We start from the raw sequence: 11,208 nt of genomic DNA, 5'->3' as shown, positions 1-11,208 counted from the left end.
ACTATTGCTGTCCAATACATGTCAACGCTTCACCACCACATAGTTTTAAATTGTGACCGTTTGAATAATGTTTAAGCCATTCGATCAAAGCTGCCATTCCCATTACAGTATGCCATTCAATGTAGAAGATAAACAATGGTGCAGCGCTCTCAATGTCAAAACTTGAATAATCCTCATGATCAGCAGATTTGTGAAGCAAGGTTATGATGTTTGTTTCCCTTCCCTCACTTGGGGCCACACAGGCAGTAACCTTTAAATCTGCACACCTGAGTTACAGAAACTCCAAACTAAGTTAAGCATTGTAATTGTATTTGAAATACAAATATACTGGTGAGTATACTGTCAGTTTGCAAGAGATTCTATGTCAGAGACTGGGCGTCAGAGAACAGACTATACAGCAGATTTGCACCCCAATTTCCCAGAAGGGAAACTATTGCTTATCAATAAAGAATGGTCACATCTCCCTTCAGAACAGTTACCCATTGTAGGCTTCCTGTGTTGAATCAGTGCTGTCCTTGGTGTCACTACAACCACAGTATTAATGTAGATATTTCTACATGCTTGACCACCTATCTGCAGTAGTGTTTCAGTGCTGTAACTCCCTTTTCAGTACAGTAATACAGACCATGCACAGTGGATTTAAAAATAAATAAAAATAATAATATTTAGTCTACACCTGTGGCCAAAAGTTTTGCATCACCCTAAAGAATTAACACATTTGGCTTCAAAAAGGCAAATGAAACCTGCTGAATAATGTTAAGTTAACATATATATTGAATTACATACAGCTTTGTAGTTTTCCATATATGTAGTGAAAAACTGACACAAACTTAGAAATGTGGCATTTCAAAATCTAACATCAAATACTGTACTGCTATTATGGCTGCCGGTAGACGTTTGCGATATTACAAATAGTGTCTCAATCCTAAAATTATTAGGTGAAGCAAAACTTTTGGCCACAGCTGTACTTCTGCACTTGTGTGCTTAAGCATGGTTTCACTATGCTTTACTACACTTAAAGTGTCTTAAATTCCTATTACGAATATGAATTATGAGCAGAAATAAAGATACAAAGTCTTCATTCCAGTAAAACGTACTGCGAGACAAAATCTAAATGTGCAATGTGACAGCAGATGGAGGGTTAACATTGATTTTCACTGAATAAAGGATGTTACTAGCTTCGGTTTTGAACTGAAATGATGAATTATTAACAATGTGGATAATATGCATAACCAGCAGATGAGAAAGCTTTGACCATTGCCTGTAAGGCAAATTAGGCCTATGGAAAATACAACTGATATCATCATATTAATACAATAGTCTAGGGTTACAAATGGATGCCTTTGGCTTGAGGAGAAGTAGGTACAACATTTTAGTAATCATAGACATTTACCTGAAACAGCTTGGTTCTTCTTTCAACATAAACAGTAATATCAATGAACTATCACCACAGTGTTACCCTCCACAAGCTTGCTCCCTACTGAGGCACCAACACCACTGTGAAGCACCTGTTTTTCCTTGGAGGGTTTGTATTCAGCTTCTAACTAGGCTCCACCCATAACTAACTTTGAGTCCAAGAATCCACATTAATATGGCTTCAAGCAGTGATCACATTACATACATTACAAAAGTACTCCATGTACTGTATTTTATTTCAAAGGAAATGAGCTAATGGTAGTGTAACAATCCAAGCATGTTACAAGTTAGCCATGACTGGTATGCGAATGAACGCTTTTTAAATGGATATTCTCAGGGGATCATCCCAATAGCAATCTGCTATAATGCCAGACAAAAACCTATTTTCAAAAAGTCAGTCTACTACACTCACTACTGTGATGTGAAGTCCAACCCTTATTTTTGTGGAAGCACTCTAAGACTATTTGCTGGGGTTTAATCCCCATGATAAAATAATATGGTCATAAGTCATAATTGATCGCGTCCAATGGAATCAGTACATAGAGACAGAATACACAGCCATCATAATAATAAATCCCTTTCCAAATTATCTGCAATTTGCAATGGAATTATTCTGTACGAAGACCTATAGCAGCACAATCTTGTTTACAATGGTGTAAGCACTGGTAGAATCATGCCACTCTGTAGTTTCACAAAGGTATGAACCAGTATCGTGGTACCCTAACCAGTTTGCCACTGAATCAGGACCAATGTCCATATGAATTGTGTTGCAGCTGCTGGTTGTTGTGGTCTGTTAATGGTTCCTTGAGGATAATACAATTGGATAACTCACAAAAACAGAAACTATGATTTAAAAAGAAAAAAACACATTTTGCATTGGCAACTGAATTTCCCACAGGACATATACGATAGACAGATAGACAGATAGATCACACAAACTCGTATTGAAATGGTCAAACCTTTCATTGGCGTTTCAACTTTTTAAGTGGGTATAAACTGAATCTTCGCTCCCTGGTCCCTCTAGTGTTGACAGGGATTCAATATTGAATATTAATATGAAAAAAACAAAAAAATCAATAACCCCGTAAATCATCACGATTCAGCACAACTTATTATTCAATATTATACAAAACAAAGAACAATAATTTCAAAAATCAAATATCCACGAGTCATTAAAGCTGCCTACGCGAGGCACAATGAACACACATTGTGACTGGTTAAACTATGGTATATAATATACTGTAATTAACAATGAGCTTAATTAAATAATCAAACAAAAAAAAAACCGTTGTCCTGTGTTTCTCGTGACATTCAGGCAGGCAATTGCATTTTACATATAGAGGGCCCCCTTTACTTTTACACTGCAAAGGCCATGATGCTCCACTCTAGCTAATGGAAAGATGTCGCCGGTGTTCAGATATTTCCCAGAATGCAATCGGATCTCAGCGGGAAACCAAAATGGCGAATTTATTAGGGGAGAGGGGTCAGTTTGTAATTTTCTAGCACTTTGGAAATTAGACTGGGAGGAAGCTCCTGGTCATTTGCAACAGAAGTCCATTTATTAGAAAGAAGACGCGCGTCTTTGTCGAGATAGAACATTTTTCCTGTGTGAAGCGGTTTGTCAAGCTGTAGAGACCGAATGAGGTAAATATATAGTGATTCTGCTGGGAGTTGTTTTTATCTGCCGGGTATTGATCACACAATGAGTCTAGTCAATAAACAATATCATTTTACGTTAACTTGAGTATGTTATCGTTTTTGTTAAATAGGTACCCTCCTATGAGTCTCGATGATGATCTTTTTGGTTGCTCGGTAATGAAATGGTGTTATTGTTCGTATAACAAAGAAATAGTACGTGCGTTACTCCTCCTCTTCCTCTTTCTAGTCATAGGTACGTACAGTACCGTGTTGGTGGGATATTGTTTAATGTTTGTGAAGAGAAAAAATAAGATGAAAACAGCATTGCAAGGTTAAGCATGTGTTTTAATTGGCTAGTTACAGGTTTTATTTCGTTCTATGAACATAAACTAATACATAACATCGTGTGGGGGGTTTATTGAAAACTAGAACGGGGTGCACATTTTTTTTAGTAGACTATTTATAAATACGGCAGTTGTCATTTACAAATAAGAAAACAATACACAATCTTTCCTGTCAATAATAACATTTCCTGATGTATCAACTTTGCACTTTGGAATATTGCAGTTTAACAGCAGCACGCCACTGGACAGTTCCTTGCACGTCGGTGTATGTAAGATACTGTGATGATTCCTAGAGAGAGTATTTCTCTTACGGTTTTTTTTTTTGTTTTGTTTTTTAAATTATTTTATACCCCAATGCCTTGGCGCTTTAAGCATGGCTGCAAAACACAGTCCTGCAACCAAGGTGGTTTTGGGTGACATGGTCCCTAAACAAGCAGAATTTGGGCGAATGCCCATTGGTGAAAGTAATGCATTATTTTCTGTTAAACAGAGACGCTACGGGAGTGGGGAATTTATCTGTCCACAAAAAAACGCATTCCCACAGAACCCATAAGACACCCGTGTCCTTGGCTAAAGTGCCATTCAAGGATGGACAGAAAACAAAAAAGCTTGCGAGGAAATTTGAAGAAGGCCAGGATGTCCTAGCCCGGTGGTCAGATGGCTTGTTTTATCTTGGGACTATCACAAAGGTACTTTGGTCAACTCATATTTAATTATTTTTTTTTCTCTGTGTTTTAACATCGCAGTCTTTCAGTGTGGAAGAACATTTGATCACCATTATAATATATCTTGAATGTCACATTTAGCACAGAATGTGATTAGTGATGTCCTCATTATGCAAAGATATCATGTAATGAAGTGTTTTTTTTTTCTTTCTCTCTAACAAACCACATTCCAATTTGATTGGTTTTCCAGATAAACAAACATAAACACAGCTGCTTTGTTGTCTTTGAAGACAGTTCGAAATCCTGGGTTCTCTGGAAGGACATACAAACTGGTAAGTAATGTTGTTGGATTGCAGTGGGTGCAATTCTTGCATTTAAGCATACTAGATGTACTGCTTGCCTTTTTGTGGGGTTCACACATTTGTGAAAAAATGAGAACATTAGCTATCTCTAGGTTTGATATCAACATTGATGTGGCTATATCTTGTAGGATGGACCTATATTTTTCATGCAAAATATGAATCTAAGAAATTAATTTCTACGTTTAACTTTCTTAAAGGAAGAAAATCAGCATCAGTATGTGGTCCAAGGTTGCTGTAAATTGTTATGGTTTAGTTTACTAAAGACCTTTTTCTTATAAACACTGGGGACACTTGAATAAAACAGACTTGGCATTACTTTGTACTTCTCTGCTATCGTCACAAACATTTCCTAAGGAAGACCTATCAACTAAAATCAGTTTTTATCCTTTATTTTGTTTAGTTTTAAGTTTAGTTGCTTTTTATTTAATTTAATTTTTTACTGCCTGGGTTTTATTTTCTTACTCTGTTTGTTCTGTCTTTTCCAATCCAGCTCATGCTAGTTATGTTGAATTTGTTTTTGTGTAGTTGACAGACTTCGGGGGCACTGCATAGGCAAACTTTAAGCTGTACAAGTCATCTGATTATGCGATTAGGGAAAGAATTTTTAAATCTGTGTTAGTGTTGTTTCTATGTTATTGCAGAGTTTACTGCCACTTGTGCCTCCTTGTTGTTCATTTATATATCTCCTGTATTGGAGATAAAGGATGATAATCACTATCATCCTTCAGAATTGCTATGGTGTTTAATTTTAGTTTAGGATTTTACACTGAGCCAGCTACTATAGCTCACCAGTTGACTTTGATACTAATTCACTTTGCTATATTTTAAAAGCACAGAACTGTGATTGAATGTGTTTTGAATACAGTTTTATGTTTTCAGCAAGTGCTGTGTTTTTTCATCTTTCTTCTTTTGTTCCCTTTGTTATAAACAGTTTTAGTAAAATGCCTTTCTACCATTTCAGGAGCCAGTGGTGGTGGGGAGATGGTCTGCACAATATGCCAGGAGGAAAACTCAGAAGCACCAAATGAGATTGTTATCTGTGATAAGTGTGGGCAAGGTAACTTTCATTGTTAACTGGTTTTGTCTGTGGTAAATGTGGCTCTTAGCTGTAAATATGTGATGGTCATTTAAGTCTTGTCTCATTAGCTTAGTGTTCTGACAGGACTGTCATTGGTTTACATTTTTCATTGTCCTTTTTTTTTGGTAGAATTAAGCCAAATTTAATTTCCCTACCTAAGGTTACTTCATGTGTTATTGTTAATGGGACCCAATATAGTTTCCAGTGTGCATCTTGAGAGTTAACTACATTTTTACTCATTTAAAACACATTTGTTGTACTGCAGGGTATCACCAGACTTGCCATGCACCAAATATTGATTCCAGTGTGATTGGATCGGACGAGAAGTGGCTTTGTCGCCAGTGTGTTTTTGCAACAACGACCAAGGTAAAATGCAGTTATTTGAGGAAATTCTAAACTGTTTTCAGCAGATATTTTAATTCGATATTTTTCAGAAACTTTGAGCACAATGCATTTTTAAAAACGTCCTTTTATTTTTTACTTGTAGATAGGTGGTGCTCTTAAGAAAGGACCAAATGCCAAAGCTCTGCAAGTCATGAAGCAGGCGTTGCCGTACACATTGGAGGACCTGGTGTGGGATGAGGGCCATAAAACTAATATCCAGCAATGTTATTGCTATTGTGGGGGGCCTGGAGAGTGAGTATCATTTTATAAGGTTTTGTAATATTACAACATGTAAATATGTGGCTGGCTGAGGATTGTTGATGCTCTTTTCACAGCTGGTACCTGAAGATGCTGCAGTGCAGTAAATGTAGACAGTGGTTTCATGAGGCCTGCATACAATGTTTCCAAAAGCCAATGCTTTATGGAGACAGGTAAGATGGTCCACCTTTTTATTATACCAATTATATTTTATATAAAGCATTGGCTTTATATAAAATATATAAAGCCATCTATAAAAAATAATTGGTTTTATTCTTGTCTGTTTTTTACTGTTTAGGTTCTATGTATTTATTTGTTCTGTTTGCAATTCTGGACCAGAGTACCTCAAACGTCTACCGTTACGATGGTAAGTAATGTATTTGTTGTGCTTTAAAATAAGATTTTCGAATTTAAATAAACAACCTAACTTTTTGTATGAGTGTTAATTGTTGTTTTGATATTTACAGGGTAGATATAGCACACCTGAGCCTTTACAACCTAAGTGTTATTCATAAGAAAAAATACTTTGATTCAGAGCTGGAGCTGATGACATACATTAATGACAACTGGGACAGACTACAACTTTCTGATGTAAGTTTCTAAAACCATGCAGTATTTTAGTATGAATAAAAACTTCTATATTTAAGTAACTCAGTCCTGTTCCTTGCACCAAACAATTAAAAATCTATGGCAACGTGCAATGTATAATTTATGTGAAAAATGTTAGTTGTATTGTAAACACAATATGCTACAGGGATTGTAAAATATTATACCATATGTGATATGCAGGGAGTAAAAGGGTTCATAATAAGCTTAGTCAGTTACTGCACATTACTGTAGTTCTAAATCTGAATTGGGGGTTCATACACAAGTTCTCCTGGTATATAAATGCATATGTTCTTTGAGAAATCATAAGTACCTATAATGTGTTCAAATTTATGATCTTAAATCTTGTTTCTGTTTGATAATTTCTGGAGTTCTGTCTACTATGAACACTGTGAAGCTGATTATAATTTTGTTTTTATCTCCAGCTTGGAGACACTCCAAAATGTGACAGATACGATAATATTCTAGAAGCACTAAATAAAAACAAAACCATGTAAGTTTCGACAATTACATTTTGTACTTCTAGATTGCTCTAAAGTGATTAGAAAGTTGATAGTTTTTTTTATTATTATTTAGAAAGTGATTGGCTGTATTTGTACAGTATTAACATATTCCTTTTGATCCTTTAAGGTTTATGTCTGGAAAAGAAATAAAGAAAAAGAAACATTTGTTTGGGCTGAGAATCCGTTTTCCTCCTGCTCCTCAGAATACAGACTCGAAAACGGCACAAGAGCCAGAGAGAGCCTCCCATGAAATCAAAATCAAGGGCAGAAAATCTACAAAGCCTTTACCAGACAGCAGGTAAAACAAATGTTCTAATGCTGGTGCATTTCAAAAACTTGCATGTAAATGCATGTCTGCCACCTATCAAGATTAAGAAATTACTTCAGTAAAGTCAAGTTTTATTTATTTGTGTTTTTTTTTTTTTTTTTTTGTTTAATTAACCCTGTTGAAATATAGTGGTATTTTATATATAAAACTAGATCTTCATACTCAGCCAAGCTGAAAACTTTTTTCAACATTCAGCAGTAATCTTGGGTATAGGGACAGACTTATTTTGTGTGTGTAATAAGCTTTGGACATAATGAGAACATTAAATACATGTTCTAATATATACTTTAAATACAACCTTAATAAAGCTTTATTTTTTATGTATATATTTTGTTTACCAGCGAAATCACAAATGGAGTAGGAAGAAAAAGAAAGTATGTAGGTCATTCACTTGAAACATTTGCAAAACCGAGACGGTCCTCAGAGCTCTCAACCCAGGTTAGTATAAAAACCCTGTAAATGGGGCTTGTTACACATGCAGATCATCATTTTAAACTTGCAAATGAGATCTCATACTGGTAAGAAAATTAAATGTGATAGTTTTGTTTTTTGTTTTAAATGCTAGGATCTGGATGAACCACCAGTGTTTGAAAACAATACCTTGGATCTGCTTTCTTCAAAAATGTATTATTATTATTATTATTATTATTATTTATTATTATTACTACTACTATTAATACAATGCAAGTTATTTGCTAACATTGTCACATGTTATGTTTTCATAATTAACAGGAGTGATAAATCTGCACAGTCATCGAGTACCTCGGATGTGGAATCGACGGGTGCTGCAAGCACCACTGAAACTACCTCAACAAGCATTTCAAAACAGTCGAGGTAACTCACTAAATTAAGCAACTTTATGGTATTACCATGGTTACAAATGCAGTGTAATCCAAACTAGCCCCTGTCAATTCTGGATTTGGGTGGTGTTACTGTTAAACGTATCCTGCAGTTTAGCTTTTAAAAAAAATAAATAAAAATGTATAGCTAGTTTTAGAATATATTTCCTTTCTTTGCTTCAAGGCAGTTGTATGCTAATTGGCTGTATTTTTGTTTTAGTTATTGTATCTCCAGCAGGAGAACCCGTGCAGGCAGACTGTGGCCCATAGCTCGCCCCCCTCTGAGAAGAGGGAGGAGGCGAGGACGCCGACCTCGAAGGACACTCCAGACTTCAAACCCCAAGATCGACGGAGAAGAGGAACCCAAGGACGACTGTCAGTTCTCAGGATTAGACACCGACCTTGTTAGCAATTTAGATCAGGAGGTGCAGCTAAATCACCTGAAGAATTCCATCACTAATTATTTTGGTGCTGCTGGAAGAATGGCTTGTGGGGAAAAATACCGTGTTTTGGCTCGTCGTGTAACTCTCGACGGGAAAGTGCAGTATCTTGTGGAATGGGAGGGAGTTACAGCATCATGAGCTTGGAGTCGCATTATGTTCACTGCATGTTATGTGGCTGAGAAGGAATAAATAATGTGACTGTTTTTATTTTTTTTATTTAAAGATTCCGTCTGTCAGTCAAACATATTCAGATCAGCAAGTGATGTACGAGTGGAGTGATAATTGGCTCTACTAATTTTCAGTATCCTGTGAAGTGGTTCTAGGTTTTCCTTTTCCTCCACATAGATTTGCCCTTTCAGTTAGTTGATTTAAAATGAATGAAGGTAATTAAAAAAAAAAAAAAAAAAAAAAAAAAAAAAGTATTGTGATTTGGGTAGAATTATAATTTGGCAGATGTTGGAGGACAAAGTTCTTAATGTTTTATCAAATAGGCAGTGTTTTGGCAGCACAAGATCTCTATCATATCCTCCAAATATCTTACTGCATTTCATGTATATTAAATGTATATTGAAATGTGAAGGGTATGTATGTTACATTAATAAGTTATTGGGGATCTGGATTAACAGGAATAGTTTAAACTGCAATGTTATATTTTTTTTTTTTTTCCCCAGACAACAGTATCATCCTTTTTCTAAACGGTTTGATTAATTGGTTTTGTTTGATTTGTAATCCATTTTTACCATGTTATTGCTATTGTCCTTCACAGAAGTGTGTTTAAGTTCAATGTGAATAGTGTGATATAGCTCTACATGTGGAAGCCTCTTAAATGTAAATCTAATGTGACTAGCCGTTAATGTCTTAACATAGTTTCTTGCTGGTTTGTATTTTAGTAATCTCTTTCCTATGCAACTGAAAATGTTGAAGAAACATAAGAATAGAGCTATTTCAAGTTAAACAGTTTTGCCATAACTACTTCAGGACGAGTTTGCAATATTTAGTTACATTTTGACTCCGGCTCTAATTTCTGGTGCTATGGTTTAAACTGGTACATACAGTTTGTATTTACCCCTCAGGATGTCATCAGCAACGTTTACTGTACATATTTTTTTTAAACCTGTTTGGAAATGACACGGACTGCATTTTGATGAATAGTGGACAAAAGGTGTCGACAACAAAGCAGCACAAACAGTGCTGGTTTGAAACTTATTTTTTCAACAATAAGATGCTTGCAGAAACTTTGCCAATCTCATGCCCTGTATATATTGTTTAATGTTCTCCTGTAATTTTCAGTAGCCTTTTAAATGTAATGTGTTGTATTAAATGCACAGGGTTTTTGAAGAGCACATTTGAGGCTACAGTCTTGTCTTGACATTGATTCCTCTGTCTTTTTGTTTTTTAAATCAACATTATATATATATATATATATATATATATATATATATATATATATATATATATATATATATATATATATATATATATATATATACACACACACATACATGTAATGAAGCTTTTTTGCTGTTGTTGTTTTGCCAGTGTTGGACTTTTAACATTTTATTTTTTCTGCTGGCTTTGAACAGGCTTCTTTGGCCAAAGAATAAAACCTGTAAAAATGAACAAGACTCTTTCTTTGTACTGCCATGTTTAATGTAATATCCATCTACTTCATTACCTTCTATTATAATACAATGTCTGTCTAATGTAAAGAGAGAGATTTTAATATAGGGAAATTTATTCTAGGGGGAAACCAACAAAATATTTTTTGCACAAGAATAACAAACATTTAAGCCAATATTCAGATCCCCACTGCACCCTAGTATTACTGTAGTATTACTGTATTACTGATTAAGCTCATGTCCGTTACATCAGGAGTGCTAACCAAGTTAATTAAAAATGGAAGGAAAGTAGGATTTGCTACAAATAAAAAATCTTAACTTCTGTGTATATACCTTATGATAGTTAAATTTGAATAACGTTTCCTGGCAAAATGAGCTCTCCAGTGTATTGTTTTCTGCATGACGTTATAGTAATTCATAACCCACGGTTATGATATTTTGGGCGATGAATGTCGACCTGTAAAACTATAATTTGTATGGCTGTGTACGGTATCGTTAAATACAAGCACACCAACCAAGCAGTTGCAAACAAAGACATTCTGTTAAACAGATCATTGACCCTAAGTGTGCAACTCTTTTCTTTCGTTGTACTCTAACCTTATACCTGGTATCTATGGTCTCAAGAAGCGCCTTCATTCGCGGCTGCCTTAGTTCCGGTGTCTACACAAACCAATCAGCTTAACTACAAATGTTTCGACCGTTCCCTTTTATCCAATCATAAAACG

The 11,208-nt window shown here is 35.3% G+C and overlaps 1 protein-coding gene across 1 annotated transcript; it reads left to right on the top strand.

Annotated features, from left to right (window-relative positions):
* The first annotated feature begins 2,882 nt into the window (after positions 1-2,882).
* Positions 2,883-10,268, top strand: LOC121294170 (metal-response element-binding transcription factor 2-like). Its single transcript, XM_041217771.1, has 15 exons — positions 2,883-3,060; positions 3,889-4,087; positions 4,314-4,395; positions 5,387-5,482; positions 5,769-5,869; positions 5,991-6,139; positions 6,223-6,318; positions 6,444-6,512; positions 6,613-6,736; positions 7,177-7,244; positions 7,382-7,552; positions 7,924-8,020; positions 8,148-8,206; positions 8,315-8,416; positions 8,642-10,268. The coding sequence occupies exons 1-15, from the start codon at positions 3,056-3,058 to the stop codon at positions 9,000-9,002; spliced, it is 1,779 nt and encodes a 592-aa protein (XP_041073705.1). The 5' UTR covers positions 2,883-3,055; the 3' UTR covers positions 9,003-10,268.
* The last annotated feature ends 940 nt before the right edge of the window (positions 10,269-11,208 follow it).

Source organism: Polyodon spathula, chromosome 18, assembly GCF_017654505.1.
Source record: "Polyodon spathula isolate WHYD16114869_AA chromosome 18, ASM1765450v1, whole genome shotgun sequence".
Taxonomy (NCBI): domain Eukaryota; kingdom Metazoa; phylum Chordata; class Actinopteri; order Acipenseriformes; family Polyodontidae; genus Polyodon; species Polyodon spathula.
The sequence above is the reverse complement of the archived record's forward strand: the minus strand, read 5'-3'. Positions and strand labels throughout refer to the sequence as shown.

Coding starts and splice junctions, on each gene's coding strand:
- LOC121294170 (XM_041217771.1), top strand. Junction 4,396..5,386: donor CTGGAAGGACATACAAACTG/GTAAGTAATGTT, acceptor CTACCATTTCAG/GAGCCAGTGGTGGTGGGGAG. Junction 6,513..6,612: donor AAACGTCTACCGTTACGATG/GTAAGTAATGTA, acceptor TGATATTTACAG/GGTAGATATAGCACACCTGA.